General features: G+C 38.0%; 1 protein-coding gene across 1 annotated transcript; it reads right to left on the bottom strand.

Moving 5' to 3' along the window:
* Window positions 1–7,511: 7,511 nt before the first annotated feature.
* Window positions 7,512–23,504, bottom strand: LOC128223268 (uncharacterized). Its single transcript, XM_052932560.1, has 4 exons — window positions 22,925–23,504; window positions 14,632–14,693; window positions 14,216–14,338; window positions 7,512–11,316 (listed from the first exon to the last, which is right to left on the bottom strand). Exons 1-4 carry the CDS (start codon window positions 23,427–23,429, stop codon window positions 10,147–10,149), a joined length of 1,860 nt encoding a protein of 619 aa, XP_052788520.1. The 5' UTR covers window positions 23,430–23,504; the 3' UTR covers window positions 7,512–10,146.
* Window positions 23,505–24,970: the final 1,466 nt, after the last annotated feature.

Here is a 24,970-nt window from a genome sequence, read left to right as displayed (position 1 = left end):
ATTGTACGAAATTATGGATCAAATTAAGTGCCCACTGCAATAATAAGCTCAATCTTTTATCATCTAGGCTTGTGAGGAAGGTTATAAAGACGGGTCCTAAAAAAAATACGGACACACAACGGGCAGACTGAACAAAAAGATTTTCGGACAGACAACGCACAGATTCAATTATAATTAAGGACATACATCACGAAGACTCTGTAAACTAAGTGTATGTTTCAACTAAGGCCAGACTACAGGTAGACTACGCACTTATTCCATCAACTAAGGATATCCTACTGGCAGACTCCGTAAACTAAGTGCAGACTACGCACATATTCCATCAACTAAGGACAGACTACAGGCAGACTCCGTAAACTAGGGACAGACTACGCACATATTCCATCAACTAAGGAGAGTCTACAGGCAGACTCCGTAAACTAGCGGCAGACTACGCACATATTCCATCAACTAAGGACAGACTACAGACAGAGTCCGTAAACTAGGGGCAGACTACGCACATATTCCATCAACAAAGGACAGACTACAGACAGAGTACGTAAACTAGTGGCAGACTACGCACATATTCCATCAACTAAGGACAGACTACAGGCAGACTCCGTAAACTAGGGAAAGACTACGCACATATTCCATCAACTAAGGACAGTCTACAGGCAGACTCCGTAAACTAAGTGCAGACTACGCACATATTCCATCAACTAAGGACAGACTACAGACAGAGTCCGTAAACTAGGGGCAGACTACGCACATATTCCATCAACAAAGGACAGACTACAGACAGATTCCGTAAACTAGGGGCAGACTACGCACATATTCCATCAACTAAGGACAGACTACAGACAGAGTCCGTAAACTAGTGGCAGACTACGCACATATTCCATCAACTAAGGACAGACTACAGACAGAGTCCGTAAACTAGTGGCAGAATACGCACATATTCCATCAACAAAGGACAGACTACAGACAGAGTCCGTAAACTAGAGGCAGACTACGCACATATTCCATCAACAACGGACAGACTACAGACAGAGTCCGTAAACTAGAGGCAGACTACGCACATATTCCATAAACAAAGGACAGACTACAGGCAGACTCCGTACACTAGCTGCAGACTATGCACTTATTCCATAAACTAAGGACAGTCTACATACAGAGTCCGTAGCTAGGGGCAGACTACGCACATATTCCATCAACTAAGGACAGTCTACAGGCAGACTCCGTAAACTAACGGCAGACTACGCACAAATTCCATCAACTAAGGACAGACTACAGGCAGACTCCGTAAACTAGCGGCAGACTACGCACATATTCCATTAACAAAGGACAGACTACAGGCAGACTCCGTAAACTAGGGGCAGACAAGACACTTATTCCATCAACAAAGGACAGACTACAGGCAGACTCCGTAAACTAGGGACAGACTACGCACATATTCCATCAACTAAGGAGAGTCTACAGGCAGACTCCGCAAACTAGCGGCAGACTACGCACATATTCCATAAACAAAGGACAGACTACAGACAGATACAGTAAACTATGGACAGACAACGCACTTATTCCATCAACAAAGGACAGACTACAGGCAGACTCCGTAAACTAGGGGCTGATTACGCACATATTCCATAAACAAAGGACAGACTACAGGCAGACTCCGTAAACTAGGGAAAGACTACGCACATATTCCATCAACTAAGGACAGACTACAGACAGAGTCCGTAAACTAGGGGCAGACTACGCACATATTCCATCAACAAAGGACAGACTACAGACAGATTCCGTAAACTAGGGGCAGACTACGCACATATTCCATCAACTAAGGACAGACTACAGACAGAGTCCGTAAACTAGTGGCAGACTACGCACATATTCCATCAACTAAGGACAGACTACAGACAGACTCCGTAAACTAGTGGCAGACTACGCACATATTCCATCAACAAAGGACAGACTACAGACAGAGTCCGTAAACTAGAGGCAGACTACGCACATATTCCATCAACAAAGGACAGACTACAGACAGAGTCCGTAAACTAGAGGCAGACTACGCACATATTCCATAAACAAAGGACAGACTACAGGCAGACTCCGTACACTAGCTGCAGACTACGCACTTATTCCATAAACTAAGGACAGACTACATACAGAGTCCGTAGCTAGGGGCAGACTACGCACATATTCCATCAACTAAGGACAGTCTACAGGCAGACTCCGTAAACTAACGGCAGACTACGCACAAATTCCATCAACTAAGGACAGACTACAGGCAGACTCCGTAAACTAGCGACAGACTACGCACATATTCCATTAACAAAGGACAGACTACAGGCAGACTCCGTAAACTAGGGGCAGACAAGACACTTACTCCATCAACAAAGGACAGACTACAGGCAGACTCCGTAAACTAGGGGCAGACTACGCACATATTCCATCAACAAAGGACAGACTACGGGCAGACTCCGTAAACTAGCGGCAGACTACGCACATATTCCATCAACAAAGGACAGACTACAGGCAGACTCCGTAAACTAGCGGCAGACTACGCACGTATTCCATCAACAAAGGACAGACTACAGGCAGACTGTAAAGTAAGGGCAGATTTCAACAAAGGCTAGACTACACGCACACTGCATAAACACAGACTACATGAATAATTCATAAGCTAAGAGCAGACTACATGTACGTTCAATACCAGTTACGAATATACTATGTGTATATATATATATATAAATTAGAAACAGTTTACACGAAGGTGCCCTGCAAAATTCGGACAGTTTTCGCTTAGACTCCATAAACTACTGACAAACTTCCTGTATAGTCCATAAACCACGGCTAGACCACACGTAGAATAACAATACTTAAAGCAGACCATGCTCAATTTTCTCGAAAAACGTAAGTATATAATGCATAAATATTTTATTTCATTAGCACAAGTAAGTTACTTAAAGGAAAATTGTCAACATAAAACTAATTTATCGTAATTTCTTTTTACACTTCAAAACTCCTCTTAGACTAAATGAGATTTTAAAACAAAATATGCCAAACAAAAATAGTGTGCTTAGCTTGATCCTGTTATATGGGACTTTTACTGTTTAAGTCACGGATACACAGATATACGCAAATGTTCCCTAAAATACACACAGTTTAAACGTAGACTCCGCAATCTACGGACAAACTACGCGCAGACTGCATTAACAACGGATATAATGCTTCACAATAACTATTGACTGACTCCGCGCATAACCCATAAACTACGGACTGACTCCGCGTATAACCCATAAACTACGGACTGACTCCGCGTATAACCCATAAACTACGGACTGACTCCGCGTATAACCCATAAACTACGGACTGACTCCACGCATATCCCATAAACTACGGACTGACTCCGCGCATAACCCATAAACTACGGACTGACTCCGCGTATAACCCATAAACTACGGACTGACTCCGCGCATATCCCATAAACTACGGACTGACTCCGCGTATAACCCATAAACTACGGACTGACTCCGCGTATAACCCATAAACTACGGACTGACTCTCCGCGTATAACCCATAAACTACGGACTGACTCCGCGCATAACCCATAAACTACGGACTGACTCCGCGTATAACCCATAAACTACGGGCTGACTCCGCGCATATCCCATAAACTACGGACTGACTCCGCGTATAACCCATAAACTACGGACTGACTCCGCGTATAACCCATAAACTACGGACTGACTCTCCGCGTATAACCCATAAACTACGGACTGACTCCGCGCATAACCCATAAACTTCGGACTGACACCGCACAAAGTCCATTAACGACGGACTGACTCCGCGCATAGCCCTTAAACTACGGACTGATTCCGCGCATAACCCATAAACTTCCGACTGACTCCGCGCATAGCCCATTAACTCAGTTTGGACTGACTCCGCGCAAAATGCATATGCTACGGACTGACTCCGCGCATATCCCATAAACTACGGACTGACTCCGTGCATAGTCTAAAAACTACGGACTGACTCCGTGCATAGCCCATAAACTACGGACTGACTCCGCGCATAGCCCATATTGTACGGACTGATTCCGCGCATAGCTCATAAACAATTAACTGACTCTTGGCATAGCCCATAAAAGACATACTTCGCACACGCCTAATTCGGGTAGATTAAAAAACGTATATATATATACATAGTTTATTATATCCCAGAGTACATTATTCTGATAGAATCATTAAGAATACACAAAGTTATAATTCAAATACAACGTATGTTCGTCAAGCAGCGAAGGAAACATAAAAATGAAAAGACCATAAGACCCTTATTAGTTGATGGAAACTGTATGATTTTGTTTCATACTTCACCTTTGGTATAGGTGCGGCAGGAACGGCAGGAAAAGTAGAAATGATGTGTTCATGCATGCCACTCGCATATTGCATGTCATTGATAAAATGTAACTGCTGGCTATTAAACACGTGTAATGCTCTTTTAGCTAAGTCCTCTCAAATCCTGATTAATGACCCTGTGTATAGTTATATGAAATATAGTGCAGTTAATGGCACATTCATTAGAAGATGAATTTCATTTTATTCTTGAATTTCAGTTGTTAAAAAAAGCTATAGTTGAAAACATATTATAATACCGCACTGAATATACCTAAATTTATTGCATTATACAAATCGCGAAATGATACTGTAAACAGAAACCGTGCCATTTATAAATGTGCATAAGGTAATGATTTAAGAGGGAGACATTTTTTGTATTACGGGTAATATTGTCAACATTAACTACTGCACGCTTAAATATAACTATATTGATGCTAAACCGTTTGGTCGCATGCTATGCTGTTTTTATATTTTGTTCAGTTACTTAAATGTACGTATTGTACCTTGACTATGTTTAGAAACATGTTTCGTAATTAAATTATGTATTTTTGTATTTGGAAATTAACTGTTAAACTTTACATTGAATGCGGAGTACTAAGTAGACTTTTACTTTTTTATCAGTAAACAATCTTAATAATTATCCATTCAAACGTACTAAATAGGTAAAAAATAAATTCAATCATTTGTGAAAGATGAGTCCTATGAAAAACATTTAATTTAATCAACAATAAGGCTACAGTGTAACTATCGCTTTTTAAGACATTTAACAAATATATACAGTATAGAAAGTAAAAATATTAAACATACTTTCATACATTCCTTTCTTGCTTGATGGGTTTGCTATTTATGTTCTGATATATTGTTTTTGTTTATGCGTTCACCTGTAAATACTGAATATGATATTTTGTCAACATGGGTCATGGCCTTATTGATGTTATACAATTAAAACTTTATAATACATTGATTGAATAACAGCTTAATATTTGAATGAATATATATTAATGTAAAAATGTATTAATTAAGTCATTGTGTATTTGTTAACTTTTCTATAAGTTTCTTTAACTGATATTTCAACAGGGACATACGTCGGCCCCTTATTTCAAATTAAAATAACACCTCAGAAATGGTCAAATTACATTTCAATAGATGATGTAAGTATTTTATTTGAACATAAAACATAAGTATATTCATGAAAATAGCGATAAAAAATCGAAAGAAACAAAGGAATATAAAATTTCTTAGAACTTTTAAATAATTGAGTACATCAAGCGGGGCCAACCCTTCCCTCGTACCAGTAGCACTGCAGGGCAGCAATTGTCTTATTTTCCTGTCACCGATCCTCCGCCCGAGGATGTTTTCCTAAGAACGGCAATGGTATGGACCTTAATAAGCATACATAATCGACCAATGTCGTGATTATTGTAGTTCAATGTTACCCGGCATGTGGGAATTTTTAATTCGAACATTTTCAAGCAATTTCCGTAGAAAAATAATGATTAAATGATGGTCCGGCCGCCTTATTTGGAAATGTGGTCGGTTTTTAAATGAATGCTAACTAATTGGCGACAACTGCCGATCGTGAAGAAGTTTTTGATAAAAACGGGATTGGTATTGAACTTCATTTGTGTATTCATGTCTGAAACTAATGTTATGCTGTCCTTTAAATGATATAAATTAATGCATAACATGTGTCTGAAACGAATATTATATTGACATACAACTTGGTTTCGTTTAGTGATGTAAGTTTGTGATTAAAAATGTGACCAAGGGCGGACTTTTTTTTGGTGAAATGGAACAGACAATAATCAGTATCGATCAAGTTCAACCTTGGTTATATCCGGGTAACTTAATTGCATCCTACACATGATCAGTTCTGTTTTCAACAAATCCTATCAAGGGGCTAGACACCAAATTATACCATTGCTAGAAAAATAATAATCACAAACTTACATTCAATTGATCGTAGTGTACAACGCATTGAATAATACTTACTGTTGTATCACAATAAGCCACAAGCGAATGAACCACAAATATTCTTCGTTATGAAGTGATATATTTTGCATAAAGCTTTACCTTATTGTTTTAAGCGATCTTATGTTATCATGATGTATGCTCATTGAATCGCGTATTTATTCTCGGAAAACGCTATTGTTTGTATCCCAAGTCCACTAGTTTCCACGGAAAACGCTATTGTTCGTATCCCACGCCCACTCGTTTCCACCGAAAAACCCTATTGTTCGTATGCCAGGCCCACTAGTTTCCACGGGAAACGCTTTTGTTCGTATTCCAAACCCCCTCGTTTCCTCGTTACCTTGGGAAACGCTATTGTTCGTATCCCACGCCCACTCGTTTCCACCGAAAAACCCTATTGTTCGTATCCCAAGCCTCCTCGTTTCCATGGGAAACGCTTTAGTTCGTATCCCACGCCCACTCGTTTCCACCGGAAACGCTATTGTTCGTATCCAAAGCCCACTCGTTTCCACGGGAAAGGCTATTGTTCGTATCCCAAGCCCACTCGTTTCCACGGGAAACGCTATTGTTCGTATCCCAAGCCTCCTCGTTTCCATGGAAAACGCTATTGTTCGTATCCCACGCCGACTTGTTTCCACCGGAAACACTATTGTTAGTATCCAAAGCCCACTCGTTTCCACGGGAAACGCTATTGTTTGTATCCCACGCCCACTCGTTTCCACGGGAAACTCTATTGTTCGTATCCCACGCCCACTCGTTTCCATGGGAAACGCTATTGTTCGTATCCCACGCCCACTCGTTTCCACCGGAAAAGCTATTGTTCGTATCCTAAGCCAACTCGTTTCCGCGAGAAACGCTATTGTTCGTATCCCAAGCCCCCTCGTTTCCTCGTTTCCTCGGGAAACGCTATTATTCGTATCTCAAGCCCACTTTTTTCCACCGGAAACGTTTTTGTTCGTACCCCAGGCCCACAAGTTTCCACGGGAAACGCTTTTGTTCGTATCCCAAACCCACTTGTTTCCACTGGAAACGCTATTGTTCGTATCCCAGGCCCACTCGTTTCCACCGGAAACGTTATTGTTCGTTTCCCAAACCCACTTGTTTCCACCGGAAACGCTATTGTTCGTATCCCAGGCCCTAAATCTAGAAAAAGACAGAACACAGAACAGAACGGAATATTTATTTTGGGCTTAAGCAATTTAAGCTCATAATCATACAAACAAATATATAAAAAAACATGGCATGTGATATGTGAAAAATATATATACATATATTTATAAGTTTTTATAAAATGAAATTATCGTAATACGTCAACATACACGGACATTTTATAAATCACAGTTAAGAAATATGGATTTGAATGATGATCATTTAATTGAATGTATCTGATGACGTCATGAGACTGATACTAGTATAATAGTTAATGATACAATTGGAGATAAGGGCAACAACACACCAACTATAAATAATTGTTTTATGGACCAAATCACGCAAAACTAAATAATATTATCTTATTATATCTCTAACTTCGAAGGACTTATCGCAATACGAAGCTAATATTCTAAGGAGTATTTGATTAATTTGATTACTTCTTTGCATCAGTATTATATATTTATCATCAAACTCGTGGGTGTAAAATAATATCTCGTGACATATTTACGTGTATATTGGTCATTTGCGAACAAATGAAAGTCATCCTCAATAGCATTCAGATTACATAATGTGCATTTTTCGCATTTTGCGGAGTTTTATTGTGCCTATCCGTTTAAATATTTTGTGTATGTGAAGATAGGCGCTAAACCATTTTTTCTAAAAAAAATAATATTTTCTAGAAGGCGTAGGTATGGCGATTGTTCCAAACTAGGTTTTTAAGACCATCTTAATGGAAAATATCACGAATTATTGATACTGGACCAATTCGTGATAAAATATTTCTTCGTAGCAATGTTCAATTGTTTCCGTTATACAGCACTTATATACAAGACTCCTGGTTAACGGAATTTAGCTCCAAGAAATATTTAAACATTCTAATGTGTCTTTCAATATAAGATAACGTATTGGCAGATAGCTTTACATTCAAACTAATTTTACAAAACTTTCAGAAACACAATTTTTAACAGTTCGCACGTAGGCGTTAAAAATATTCAACATTATATTTATTGAAACCTAAGAAGTAGGAATTAAAACCATCATCGAGCGATGAGATCTCAGCCCTTTTCCTGCAAGGGGTTTTGTTGCCTGTAATATAGATCAACTATTGGTAAATACAACTCCTAGATACTAACACTTTCTTCTTAGGTGTTATTAAACCATTCACCAATACTTCTTAAGCGTCCACCTTTTCCGAACACCTTAGATTTATCAATGTTTAACGTAAGATTCGATTTACAGCAATAAGTAGATTAAGCATTTTAATTTAGGGGGGTTGCATGCCAGCCCTTGTACATGAAAAGAAGAACAGAATCATCTGAAAATAGCAATAAATAATTTGAAATCTGATCAATTATTATGCCAGTATCATTATTCTCTTGCAATTGAATCTCATTACCATTCAGGAAAAGGGAAATAAATATCGGTGAAATTATCTCCCCCTAAAACAGACCAAGGACGGTTTTGAAAAAACATTCTGATAGTGTTCCCATGTGCTTTATACAAAGTTTATACAAAGTTTCAACTCACAATACATAGATCGTACAAAGGACAAAAATTGACCGTCGATTCCTAATTTTATGAGTTTGTACCAAAGTCTGCTTCTATTAATACAATCATATTTGAATTTTCTGTAATTAATAAAGCAACTTCGTTTTTGCTTTCGATCTTTTTGTTATTACTTTTTTTTACTTTTTAAATAAAGGTACAAAATAAAGATATGGTCCACTGTGCTATATCTATTTCTGAATCCAAACAAAGAATCTGATAAGATATAGTTTTCTTCAGCCCATGACAAAATTAGTTTTACTATTAAAATATGACAGTGAATATTTTGGCAAAACAGCTTGTAAGGGTGTTCCCCCTTTAAGTATTAGGATCAAATTGGTTTCCTTGCTAAAGAATTGGAATAATACAACCAGACGACCAGAAGCGTGAAAAAAGGAATTCAATGATCCAATGATATGTGACACAGATAACTTAAAATAGGTATAACACATCGTCTATGGATAATGCCTTACTTAAGGCCAACTTTCAGATCAAATGGAGATTAAAAAAATGGCTTTCATTAAAAGTCTATCAGGTGTTATAGGGTATAATTTGAGACAATGACGTATAATCCCTGATATATTTTTAGGAATTTTGAAAAGATATTTAATTAATATTAATATTAAAAAAAATTACGACCAATATGCTTTGCACATTGTGAAAAGATTCCGGTCTTACTTTGTATAAGGAAATAAATACAACTCTTTGATTGACATTATTCAAGGGGATGGTATTTCAATACACTTATTTTCATTATTTCTATTAAACCGACATTTAAAACAAAACATATGAAAACAGTACAATAAATAAAATTTGGCTTTTTCAGCTAAACTACTTGTACACGATTGAGTGCACCAAGGCTTGGTCTTTGTAACTGCCGTGAAATGTATGCTGTACAATATTGTTTAAGAAGGACACGTTTTCTAAGCGGTTTTTTTTTTTTACCAAAGCTCAATTTCTATGAGAAAAAGTGAATGGCCAGTTACAGATTTTGCTAGATGTGTAGCTGCCGTAGTCTAGTCTCTATAGGGTGGCTTTGGAATTCTAGTCTTAATATCGCGCCAGGCATTGCTTCGTTCGCTCCGAGCAATCATCAGTATCCGCCTCAGACTTTATGTCTGGCCGGCCACCCAGGCTTCCCGCCTAGCAGCTCCTTGTCGTAGATCACATTCAACCTTTGGCTAGACGTCGTGTTAAGCGCCGTGAGAACGTCCCGTTCAATTTGCTCAAAATTCTCTCGAGGCGTGTACCCATCCCGTACTGACCGCGCTATGGTCACAAAGCCAGGAGTTTTCTTCATGATATTCCTTAAAATTGACCTCAAAAATATTGTCCTACGGGTTATTTCTTTTTCAGTAGGTCTGTGCACGAGGACCATGCTGTCTTCCGGTGTGTTAGCGCCGCTGCAGACCACAAACATTCTGTTGTCTTTATTCAGCGTTCTTGGTGACGTTGAGGCACAAAATCCCACCGATTGTAATGCCCGTAATTGTCTTATTCGCATTTTTGCTAAAAATATTACCAAGTCTTTTACGAACTGATTCACTCCTGTTCCTTTGGATTGACAAGTTGTTATAGACTTTGAAAGAATCAGCAAACGAAGTTTGTTACTAAAGTGATCAATTATTTTCAAATCCAGTATTTCTTTGCATGTTGATGAGTTTTTCAATTCTTGATTTATTGTACAAGCTCTATTGTTCCGTACAGATGAAACGAGATCAACTAGAAATATGTCTGATGCTTTTTCATGACTGGCATTTAATGGACACAAAAAATCTACTATGATGCCATTTAATCGTCTCAATCTTTCCATGCTAAAATTTGTGTTTAAAAGTGGTTCTACTGCGTATGTGCAGCCATAAAAATCTTCATCAATGTCAAGGACTATACTTTCATTTCTTCCTGACCACTTTGGATTTTTAAAAAATGCCACTGCTTTAGACTCGTGCAATTCTTCAACAATTAGTAACTTTTTTATGACGCACAAATCTGACCTAAGTGTGTATTCATCTCGTTCCCGACTCATATTACCTCTCTCGACGTCAAACAACGACCAACACTCGACGTCAGTTCCGTTATTCATACACATACAAAACGGGCTAAATTGTGACGCCACTTGGTCACGTGATTTTGAGTTTCGGCGCGCGTTGACCTTCTTCATGTTCACTGTACCGAGACTAAGAGTTCCCATGGTGTATTTTTCATCGTGATTGGTAAGATCCCAATCGGGCCACACCCATATCAGTCTATTGATAAAGTTTGCCATTGCAGACGCCTGGAAGAAAGAAAAGTAAAGGGAAAGCTACGTCTTACGAACAGACGACTCACGTCAGAGGCGTTTATTCTGGTATAAACCAATAAAGCATAAGCATACGCCATTCGGCGGCGAGTTGTACCATATCAGCATGAGAATGCTTTACCAGTAAGAAGGCACCGTTTGACTGGATGAGGTACCATAACATCACGCCTTGTAGCGCCCATAGCAGCATCGCCTCATAAACGTGTTTTTTTCGTTTATGCGGTGATTTCCAAAGCATAAACAGGGCGGCCACGTTAATGCGGCGACGCTCGACGCATAAGGCAGAAATTGCTTATATGGGGCGCAACTGTGCCTTTTTGCCACATAAAGAGGACTATCTTAACTATTTATTATAAAGCTAAAAATAGAGTTCTAATAATTCAACAAAAAATGGCGATGACGTTGATGATGATGATAATTATGATGATGATAGTTGTGGGGATGATGATGATGGTTGTGGTTTTGATGATGTTGTTTATTATGATGATGATTAAGATTAGGGTGTAGCATATTACTGTCACTTGGAACAAAATACGGGAAAAGTAGGCAGGCAAATTGGTCAAATTTAAAGTAATATTTAAGTTGAGCCAAAATTGAAAGTTGAAAATAAATTATTACTCTCCTTGGAGTATTCACATCTACATTTTCTTCGTTACAAATGACTAGTGCATAAAAACACAATCAATGAAAGAAAGACGTCCATGATTACCCTATATCAGTCATCTGAGTCCTCTTGTTAAAGTGCCAAAAACTAATGTTGTGTTGAAATATTTGGAAAAAATATAATCTTCAAAAGTTTTCCTGTCCTTAATCAGAGATATACGCTGATGACCTAGATGTGAATACATTTCAAAATCGCACAATTACCAGTGGTTCTTGACAAGGAAATAATTCTTAGCTCATCTGAGCACAAAGAGCACATGTGAAGCTGTGAGGATTGTTGGATTTCTGTTGTTTGTCTGTCGTAAACATTTGACTTTTCTAGAAACGTTTGAAATGACGTTAAAAGTGCGCATTGTCAAGGGTACATGGCCGTCAGTCTGACAAAAAGGCGAGAAAATATGTTACGTCATACGACGATTCAATTTTCTGATTGTCCCAAATGACGGTGCTGTGAGTTGTCGTAACATTTATAAACAGACACTGTTTAAGTACACTGGAATTGTAATCGTTGGAAACTTGTTAATGTCAGGAAAAGTAAAGTAATGATTTTTATGAAAGGAGGTTGCTTACCAACAAATACTGTGTTTTATTATAAAACTGAAATTAGTAAGTTTTCATATTTTATTATTGTTTGTTTTACCACTTCGGGGTCATTTTTAAAGCACAAAAAATGTATAGCGGGCCAAGCACTTAAAGGCATTTTTGCAATGAATAAGTATTTACATAACTTTACCGATCTATCAGTGAGTAATGGAATGGAGCTTTTTGATAAACTTATAACTCCCATTTTTCACAATATGTCACATTATGTCAAATAGACACTTTGTAACAGTCTAGTATAATAGGCATTGTCATAAATTTTATTAGTTAATATGTTACCGCACAAGTACATATTATTTGTATTTGTCACCATTGTGCACTTTATGCCTCATGGTTCTACGACCTTCTGGTTTATTATAAATAAAACTTGAAACTTGAAACTTGAAACTTATATTCCCGCCTTTTAGTCGGGCCAAACGTCATTTCAAACGATTTCGCAGAAAGATGAATAGGTTTGGCTCTAAAAATCTAGTTCAAAACTTAGTTAAGTGGACACAAAAGTCCGATCTTGATGAAACTTAATCAACTACTATTGTACTAGTATGTGTTTAAAGGGGTGGGGGGGGGGTTATGCGGTGAAAGTGTGCCTTTTTTCCACATTAGAAAGTCCCGTCTATGCGTTTAAAATCACCGAATGAAGTGGTCGTTTCGTTTATGCGACGATGCTGTTATGCGTCGTTACAATGCCTATGTCATTTTAGTATAAACCAAAACTCATTTAAAAACGTAATATGCTCTATAAGGTACCATAACAACATGAAAATGGTCTACCTGCTTAAAAAAGTCGCTAGATTATATTGAGCCACCAAAACAACTTGCCAACGTTCTATCAGTAAAGAGAAGTCGATCGACTGTATGAGGTACCATGAGAATGTTCTATCAATATAAAGCAGTCTCTAGACTGTATGTGGTACCATAACAACATAAGAATGTTCTACCAATACAAAGAAGACTCTAGACTGTATGAGGTACCATTGCATCCTGAGAATGTTCTACCAATATATAGAAGTCTCTAGACTGTTTGAGGCACCATTGCAACATGAGAATGTTCTACCAGTATAAAGAAGCATCTAGACTGTATGAGGTACCATTGCAACATGAGAATGTTCTACCGGTATATAGAAGTCTCTAGACTGTTTGAGGTACCATTGCAACATGAGAATGTTCTACCAGTATAAAGAACTATCTAGACTGTATGAGGTACCATTGCAACATGAGAATGTTCTACCGGTATATAGAAGTCTCTAGACTGTTTGAGGTACCATTGCAACATGAGAATGTTCTACCAGTATAAAGAAGTCTCTAGACTGTATGAGGTACCATTGCAACCTGGGAATGTTCTACCAATACAAATAAGTCTTTAGACTGTATGAGGTACCTTTGCAACATGAGAATGATCTACCAGTATAAAGAAGTCTCTAGACTATATATGGTACCATTGCAACATGAGAATGTTCTACGTGTTGAATGACGTCATTGTATTGTATGGTATACTGTGACAACATGATAATGTTTTACCAGTCTTAAGGCGTTGGTACCATAACAACATGAGAACAATCTACCAGTATTAAGATGTCGCATGATGTAACATAGCATTATGATAATGATTTACCTGTATGAAGACGTCGTTCGATTGCATGAGATATCTTATCTGTCTGTGGGCTGGCCATTTGAAGAATGGATATCCCGGAACGTTCACAGGCGGCGCCATGTCGCTGTGTCCGTCAACGTGAACCTTTAAAAGGTAATTGTACATTTTGAATAAAAAATCATCGATATTCTACTGGTGCTTTTCTTTCAAATGACACCAAACAACAGACATAAACAGAAGAGTTTGATAACCACTTTATTGTAATGAAATTATTTTCAAATAGAAATGATTCAATTTGACTGATTCTTCTGACCGCATGTGTTGATGTCGACTCTATTGTTTAAGTCTATGTAGCTATATAAGAAAGTATATAATAATGTAATAATATAATATACGTTATTGGTTACTGTTAAGTGAAATGAGGCGCATAAAGTTACCAGAGTGTTTCCGCTCTTTGGAACGAGGCCACGTGTTGCAGCTGAGAACCAGTACGGCAACACTGTAACAAACACATTGTAATTGTTAATTTGAAACCAGAAACAATATAATTTGCTTAATGGATAATATCCTATGACTAATGAAAAACCACCACCAACAACATCTTCAACAACAACATCAACATCAAACAGTTTATGTACTGGCGATATTACAACTATCTAACAAATTAGTATTAACAATGTTCTCAAATTCTGAGAACCTAGAATCACTCATTTATTCGTTCATACTGACCATTGATGAGGAACGAACTCGATTACTTGTGGTGAAAATATTGCTGATACTTTTATTTCCCTATATGACTTACATTTTGCTGAAATTGCCTCTTTTGACTGCTTAATTGCCTTTTATGTCCCTCACGTTGCTGAAATTTGACTGTTATACTGCTAAAACTGCCCTCTCTGACTGTCATATTGCTGAACTTTAACCCTCTGACTGTCATACTGCTGAAATTGACCTCTCTGACTGTCATACTGCTGAAATCACCCCTTTTTACTGTCAAAGTGCTGAAATTGCTCCCTCTGACTGACATACCGCTGAAATTGACCTCTCTGACTGCAATACTGCTAAAATTGCCCTCTCCAACTGCAATACTGCTGAAATTGCCCGCTCCAACTGTCATACTGCTGAAATTGCCCTCTCTGACTGCAATACTGCTAGAATAGCCCTCTATGACTGCCATACTGTTAAAATTGCCCTCTCCAACTGCAATACTGCTAAAATTGCCCTCTCCAACTGTCATACCGCTGAAATTGCCCTCTCTGAGTGCAATACTGCTAAAATTGTCCTCTCCAACTGTCATACTGCTGAAATTGACCTCTTTGACCGTCACACTGCTGGAATTGCCCCCTCTGACAGTAATACTGCTGAAATTGCTTTCTCTGACTGTCATACTGCAGTAACAGCCCTCTCTTAGTGTCATACTGTTAAACCTGTCTCTTTGATTGTCATTCTGCCCTCTCTTACTGTCATACTATTGAAATTGCTCCCTCTAACTGTCATACTGCTGAAATTGACCTCTTTAACTGTCATACTACTGAAATTGACCTCTCTAACTGTCATACTGCTGAAAATGCCCTCTCTGACTGTCGTTTTGCTGCAATTGCCCTCTCTAGCTGTCATACTACTGGAATTGCCATCTCCGACTGTCATACTGCTGAAATTGCCCTCTCCGACTGGCATACTGCTGAAATTGCCCTCTATGACTGTCATACTGCTAACATTGCCCTCTCTGACTGTCATACTGCTGAAATTGACCTCTCTGACTGTCATACTGCTGAAATAGCCCTCTCTGACTGTCATACTGCTGAAATAGCCCTCTATGACTATCATACTGCTGAAATTGCCCTCTCTAACTGTCATACTGCTAATTTGCTTTCTCTGACTGTCATACTGCTAAAATTGCCCTCTCTGACTGTCATACTGCTGAATTTACCCTCTCTGACTGTCATACTGCTGAATTTACCCTCCCTTACTGTCATACTGCTAAAATTGCCCTCTGTGACTGTCATACTACTGAAATAGACCTCTCTGACTGTCATACTGCTGAAATAACCCTCTCTTACTGTCAAACTGCTGAAATTGCCCTCTCTGACTGTCATAATGCTGAATTTGCCCTCTCTGACTATCATACTGCTGAAATAGCCCTCTCTGACTGTCATAGTGCTGAAATAGCCCTCTCTGACTGTCATACTGCTGAAATAGCACTCTCTGACTGTCATACTGCTAAAATTGCCCTCTCTGACTGTCATACTGTTGAAATAGCCCTCTCTGACTGTCATACTGCTGAAATAGCCCTCTCTGACTGTCATACTGCTAAAATTGACCTCTCTGACTGTCATACTGCTGAAATGGCCCTCTCTGACTGTCATACTGCTAAAATTGCCCTCTCTGACTGTCATACTGCTGAAATTGCCCTCTCTGACTGTCATACTGCTGGCATTGCCCTCTCTAGCTGTCATACTGCTGAAACTGTCATACTGCTACAATTGCCCTCTCTGACTGTCATACTGCTAAAATTGCCCTCTCTGACTGTCATACTGCTGAAATTGCCATATCTGACTGTCATACTGCTGAAACAGCCCTCTCTGACTGTCATACTGCTGAAAAAGCCCTCTCTGACTGTGATACTGCTGAAATTGCCCTCTCTGACTGTCATACTGCTGAAATTGCCCTCTCTGACTGTCATACTGCTGAAATAGCCCTCTCTGACTGCAATACTGCTGAAACTGCCCTCTCTGACTGTCGTTTTGCTAAAATTGCCCTCTCTGACTGTCATACTGCTAAAATTGCCCTCTCTGACTGTCATACTGCTGAAATAGCCCTCTCTGACTGTCATACTGCTAAAATTGCCCTCTCTGACTGTCATACTGCTGAAATTGACCTCTCTGACTGTCATACTGCTGGCATTGCCCTCTCTTACTGTCATACTGCTGAAACTGTCTTACTGCTACAATTGCCCTCTCTGACTGTCATACTGCTAAAATTGCCCTCTCTGACTGTCATACTGCTGAAATTGCCATCTCTGACTGTCATACTGCTGAAACAGCCCTCTCTGACTGTCATACTGCTGAAAAAGCCCTCTCTGACTGTGATACTGCTGAAATTGCCCTCTCTGACTGTCATACTGCTGAAATTGCCCTCTCTGACTGCAATACTGCTGAAATAGCCCTCTCTGACTGCAATACTGCTGAAACTGCCCTCTCTGACTGTCGTTTTGCTAAAATTGCCCTCTCTGACTGTCATACTGCTGAAATAGCCCTCTTTGACTGTCATACTGCTGAAATAGCCCTCTCTGACTGTCATACTGCTGAAATTGCCCTCTCTAACTGTCATACTGCTGAAACTGTCATACTGCAGAAATTGCCCTCTCTGACTGTCATACTGCTAAAATTGACCTTTCTGGCTGTCATACTGCTGAAACTGCCCTCTCTGACGGTCATACTGCTGAAATTGCCCTCTCTGACTGTCATACTGCTGAAATTGCCCTCTCTGACTGTCATACTGCTGAAATTGCCCTCTCTGACTGTCATACTGCTAAAATTGCCCTCTCTGACTGTCGTACTACTGAAATTGCCCTCTCTGACTGTCATACTGCTGAAATTGCCCTCTCTGATTGTCATACTGCTTAAATTGCCATCTCTGACTGTCATACTACTGACATAGCCCTCTCTGACTGTCATACTGCTGAAATTGACCTCTCCGACTGTCATACTGCTGAAATAGCCCCCTCTGACTGTCATACTGCTGAAATTACCCTCTCTGACTGAAATACTGCTAAAATTGCCCTCTCTGACTATTATATTGCTGAAACAGTCCTCTCTTACTGTCATACTGCTTAAATTGCCCTCTCTGACTATTATATTGCTGAAACAGCCCTCTCTGACTGTCATACTACTGAAATTACCCCCTCTGACTGTCATACATCTGAAATTGACCTATCTGACTGTCATACTGCTGAAATTGACCTCTCTGACTGGCATACTGCTTAAATTACCCCTTCTGACTGTGATACTGCTGAAATTGCCCTCTCCGACTGGCATACTGCTGAAATTGCTCCCTCTGACAGTCATACTGCTGAAATCGCCCTCTCTGGCTCTCATTTTGCTGAAATTGCACTCTCTGGCTCTCATTTTGCTGAAATTGCCCTCTCTGTCTTTCATGATTTTGAAGTGAAATTGTGCTTTAACGTATAGGAAACCTCCAATTGTGCTTAGTAAAACTTTCTGCCAATTTTATTTTCAAGTTGTCAGAACACATTTCGTTTTTTGTATGTGTTATGTTTAAGCTTTGACCAGCTGTGACAACGAAAGTTCTTTGACAATCTGTTACATCGCCTCTAAGATAGAAATACTCTTTTTATTTCAGAATATTATTATTTTCCCCGTTGACATGACGAGATTAACCGTTAGGTGGAAATTTGCCCTTAGTCAGGACTTAAGCGAATTGTTATTTTAGTATTAAATATAAATGTATTTATCTGAGTCAAGTTTAACAGTTAAATCAAAATAATTGATGTTTTTTTCTAACACAAATTATTGGCTTCTTTATATTTAAAAACATTATTGTTTACAATCGCATGTAAATGCGTCAAAATACCCACGTGACAGTTTACCCCTTTGGCTATATGCCGCCGGGGTCAAATTAACAAGGGGCAACTGAACATAGATCGTCTTGATATAATTCAGAGACACCGCTTCAAACCCCTTGATATAGAAGAGTGGAGTACTCTCTGTCAGACTTATGTTTGAGACGCCACCATGCATTTGTGGATAATTGAGATGTGGATCTCGTTGGCTTCTCTAATGATTGAACCATCCCCGCTAACGCAGGAAAATAAGAAAAATATCGGACTTTTAGGTTTTCCGGTTTTATTGCAATAGTGTATAGATTCATCTTCCACTCAATGCTAATGACTATATTACAATTCGTACGTTCAGAACATAGAACGTGAAACAAAAGAAAAATAACCACACGCCAATACATGCAGTAGTCGCTATTATTTAAATAGAAATAAGTTGCTTTTAATAAATTGTGGTTATGTTTTTTAAAACATGTACATTTGTAATAATAATTGTTATTCGACAACATCTGTTTAAGAAGATGCATATTAACGGAATAGCAGTTGACAAAGCTGGTAGTTGTCATATTAAAACTTAAGATCTATGTGCTTTGCGATATTTATAAAGCACTGCTTATGTATTGTATTTATCATAAATTTATAAAGCAATCTGAAGACGTCAGCCGAAACTGTTTGCTGACTATTCCGATCAGTTTAAATAAAGACGTTACGGATAGGGTCATCGAAAAACAACCAAATGCTATACAGGTCAGTGTGTGTATACAACGTGATTAACTGCGTCATAAATGCTACGTCTAAAGGCAAAACATTGCTTCGAATGAAACTTAAACAAAGATATAAACTTTACTATTTCTTGACCGTTTTTAATAAAGCGTAGCGCAATCTACGTCGCTTACAGAACCCCTCTTTCGGTCGTTTACCAGAGTTTGATAGAGAGCTTAGTTTCTTATAACACTTCGACAAACCTTTTCGCAAAACCGCTGCCTGATGGAGCACTGTTAAAACATCTTTGTTTTAAATCTCCGTATTAACCAAAATATTGCCTTCCGACGTAGCATTTATGACGCAATTTATCACGTTGTGACAGTTAATATAATTATGTTTAGTGGTGCGGCGGGGAATCGAAACTGCGATCCCTGGATAGACAGTAATGTGGGTTACCACTATACCACGGATCCACCATGCCATACTATTAATTATGATCTATGCTATCATATTATGCTCGAACGATCAGCACTGATCTTTGCGCTTCGGTTTCTAACTATACGCTTCATGCAAGGGTCATAGACCTTTATCAAATATAATTTAATCCTAAAAAAGAAATGTGTCAACTGACAATCATTTCTTCGACTGTAAAGTAATCTTTGGCATGCTGGGATAAAACTTATTGTATGAAATATTGTCATTTCAACCAGACTTTGGTCATAATATTAAATAATGATGTCTGGTGACCCCATGGCAGTTTTTTTTTTATGACTCCCCACCCTCCTTCAAATAAGCGGGGGTATATTGCTTTGCATATGTCGACCCGTCTGTCCGTCGGTCTGTCAGAACACCAAACCTTGTCCGATTTATAACTAGAGTACGTTCAGGCCTATGGTCATGAAACTGTATAGGAATGTTTGTCATGAGATCAGATGACCTCTATTGATATCAAGATCAGAAGGTCAAAGGTCACGGTCGTGGTGACTTTGACCGTAACACCTTGTCCGATTGTTAACTACAGTATGCGTGGTCTTACCGTTCTCAAACTCGGTAAAAGGCTGGTCAAGACCTTCAATTACACCACAGACGTTTTAATGAATTTTATCTTGTAGTTCTTAGTTTTAAATAATACATTTCTTTCTTGAAGCAAAATACTGTGGTTTTAAAACAAATAGTTGCTTTCAATGCGTTCTGCATTAAACATCTTTGTAAATATGAAATAAAAAAAATGTTCTTAAGTTGAAGGGTTCTCTTATCGACATTTCTCGAGTTAAGTTGTTGAATGTAATGGTACTTAAAATTTAAGAGATAAACACACACAACAAGAGTTATCAAGAATAACCGATCATATTGTTTGAGGCAGAGACAGATACATCTACTAGATTTACAGACCGTTCCTTAGTGCATTTAGAACAGTAAATTTAAAAATTATATTGTTCACGCATGGAAATGCTGTAAATCTTAAATATTCATTGATGAAAACTTCAATCACAACTGTATGGAAGTCGTGTTGGAAGACAAACTCTGCATCATTTTTTTCACATGTGTGAAATTTGTGTTCACATTTTCACAACTCACGGAAACTGTGATCCTTGAAATGTGTGGGGCTTTCATTGTTTTATTGTCATTTCAGTGTTTTATTATCTTGGTTCTTAATTGTACAAAGTTCGTATCTTCCTTCCGAATAAAAAATTGTGTACACAATAATAAAATAAATGCATTAATCTTGTCCATTCACGAATACCGATCCTGTCTTTACAGCAGTTCAATTAAAATATTTTTTATCACGAAAATAGCTGTTCGCTTAGGAAATAAAAAAGCTCAATCTCTTATCTCATAAGTTTGTGAGGAAGTTTACTTGCTTTTGGTTTTAAATATAAAGATACAGTGCAGTTATTTTCCGGCTAACATTAGCTTGTCCATTACAAATTCCTTATTACTGAAACATACAGCATACATTTCGTTCGAACTTTGTATAGTGTTTAATACCCCAAACTCACTACAAAGTTGCATAAACCTCGTTGTGTACCCTTAGGTTATAAGAACACACAGACTACAAACTACGCGAATACGTTTAACAATCTAGCTAGGCCTAAAAAACGTGTAGGCCCGATGGTTCTCTGTGAGTTTGGGGACTTTTATATGTGCATTTCACACACTTAATTATGTTTGCAATGATCACAATAAAATCAAGCAATACACCATACACGTAGTTTTAATAAACACCAAACTTTGGTCAAAATAAAACAAATCTTTGAGTTGTTCAAAGTTTTTGAGTAGCTATTAGTTTTTATTGCCTTTTTTGAGTGATTTAAATGTTGTCATTTTTCAAAAAGTTGTAGGCCCAGGCCTCTATGTAGCTACGCCACTGAGTCTACTATACATAGGGACATTAATCAGGATTTGTTTAGGCCCAGGCCTATATGTAGCTACGCCACTGTTGTCTACTGTACATAGGGACATTAATCAGGATTTGTTTAGGCCCAGGCCTATATGTAGCTACGCCACTGTTGTCTACTGTACATAGGGACATTAATCAGGATTTGTTGTTGACCCAGGCCTATATGTAGCTACGCCACTGCAGTCTACTGTACACAGGGACATTAATCAGGATTTGAGAGGACTTATCTCAAAGAGCACTCATGCTTTATTAATCATGCTTTATTAAAAGCCAGCAGTTATATTTTATCAATTACATGCAGCGTGCATTTGATATGTAAATATATAGCCATGTACATGTCACATACCACTTCTGCTTATCCGTCTGTTCTATGTTATACAGTTTTATCGTTGTAGTTTAAAACAAAATCATACAAAAATCCATATATACTCAAATGACAGGAAATTGCTCGTTTAGTGGTTCTATTTGTTCTCTTCATTTTCGCTACTTGACGACTAGATACGTTACATTTGGAGTACAATTTGTTTGATTCGCAATTATTATTTCAGGGTCATGGGATTAGTATAAATATCACGTAGATTTTGGAGTCTGTCCGTTACATTACTTGAGTTTGCACGTAGTCTGTCCATAGTTTATGGAGTCTATGCGTAGACAGATAGTCAGTCCGTAGTTTAGATTTAAGTTAACTGATGGAATGCCTATAGTGTACCCATATTTTATGAAGTCTGTGCATATCTTACAATGCAACGAAATATGACACATATCATGTTTGTGACACATCGAATGCGATATTTACAACTGTTTTCGAATTATCAAGTTAACGTGCCTCAGATCTTTTAAACATTTCTTTTCAAAGCCACTTAAAATAATTTCTTTGATCGTATGCACCAAAATGAGCTTTAAGGCATATGTATAAAATAAAATAATCATAATCATTAATTTGTTTTTAAATGCCGTACAAAGCTTAATTTAACCTCAGCAATATGTTTAAATTATTTTATTTCATAAGTCTATCTTTCATTAAAATACACACTCAAACATTTCGTACCTTCGTGGTGTTCTTCAACAATGTATACAGGAAGTTGCCCCTCTTTATCCGCGCCGGGACCCTTTCCGTCAGTGGGCCCCTGCGGCCCTGACCCTCGGGATTCAACATTTTGTTCACCGACTCCTGGTTTTCCCAGATACCTATTGAGAGCCCCTTGTGATCCCGGTCCTCGAAACAGTCCCTTCCGGTCAATTGTCACAAGCTCCCCGGATCCGTCGGGCTCTCTTTTGGAGGCTCCCGGAGCACGCCCCCTCGGCGAGTCAAAGTACGGGCTTTTTGTGGAGATCGTTAACTTGTTAGCTTCCAATTTAAAATCATGTCGAATATGATTAATGTGCTCTAAATTGGTTCCCCTCTTTATCTTCTTCGGTTGTTTAAGGTTAAAGTTTGTCCCCGCCTGTTTACTTTGCTTTAAACCGATAATATACAACGTTAACATGACACTTAACAATGCGAATGCAAATAAATAATTCACACAGTTTCGTTTAAAATGTACAATCCTCATATTTGTGTTTTAAATAGTCGTACACGAGTACAGATATTAGGTGTTTATGTTTATCAATGCATTTCGTTCAATCAACTGTTCCAAACTAAACTGTTTACATTTAGTTGTACATGGTTTATAAATACGGACATTTTAACCGGGGGAATTCCAATACCGCGCACTAGAGATGCAGTATCGTAACTTTATCGCGTCCTTCTAAATTGCATAGTAGATTTAGGGGTATATAGATATTTGATATTGATATTACTGTTTTGTAAAATATAAACATATACATTTTAATAGATAATAGTTCTTATTGATGAGCATACCTCTACATTTGTAACAAAAATATTAATATATAAATACATGTATATAATATATATTATTTATATATGCGTTTTTCATATACACACTTTTATTTTTATCTATGATAACTACACTCGGCATGTTTTTAAAAAAAAAGGAAATACATACTTATTATAAGTATATGTATATATACATATAATATCTAATTATATTTATAATAAGTATGTATTTCCTTTTTTTACAAGACGAGTGTAGTTACCACAGATAAAAACAAAAGTGTGTATACATATGAAAAACGCATTTTCTTTTATAACCTAGCCTTATTGTTAGTACGTGTATGTTAAAAAGCCAGTCGCAGAGCACAGTAGTTTGATTGGAGTGAAATCCTGCTTTACTATAACTATCTATCATGTGTTTCCGGTACGGATAGAAAAATCCGACCCGAGGGCACGCGCGTAAGCCGGTAACGAGGCTTGCCGAGTTACCGGTCACGCAGCGTGCCCGAGGGTCGGATTTTTCTATCCGTACCGGAAACACATGATTGATATTTTTTCTTGCATACCTAAAATTATGAATTTGTGGAAAAATTGACGTAGAAAACGCACTCTTGTACATTTCACCAAAACGCGCGTGTGACGTTGTGTACTGACGTCATAAAGCGCAGTAATTTTAAATCACTATCGACGTCAAATAGTTCCTTTAAAAATCGCGCTTTTACGATTATTTATTTTCAATTTTAATTAAAAGTATTGTATACTTTACTTATATTTTTGATTCCGCTTTATTGAAATTGCATAATATACTTTTCATAAACCATACAATAAAAGAAATAAGAAGTGGCGCGTTGTTGCGCGTGACTCATCATACATGGGGGGTGTAAGATGAGTTTTTCCAGCACTGGTCACATGACCGGATACACACGTCCGGTATGCAAGAATGTCATATGACATGTAAAAAAGTGATGTTTAACATACATATTTTTTTTTTCTTAAGATTACATGTAATCAAATGGGTCAGACGATCTTACATAAAAAGTATGAATTACTGCAATGCATTGTTATTTTAGGAGTGACCCCTTTGATAAATCTAAAGAAAAATGTAAATAAATATTTTAAGTTAAATATCGCTTAATGTGTACAGTTCATATGACGGCATAAACAGGAGTTCATTCCAATCAAACTACAGAGGACGTCTTAAAGTTCAAACGGGAACCTAGTAAAAGATATTGCCATAGTTTAAGGAATCTTAGCTTCTTT

The sequence above is a fragment of the Mya arenaria genome, chromosome 2 (genome assembly GCF_026914265.1).
Source record: "Mya arenaria isolate MELC-2E11 chromosome 2, ASM2691426v1".
NCBI classification, from domain to species: Eukaryota; Metazoa; Mollusca; class Bivalvia; order Myida; family Myidae; genus Mya; species Mya arenaria.
The sequence above is the reverse complement of the archived record's forward strand: the minus strand, read 5'-3'. Positions and strand labels throughout refer to the sequence as shown.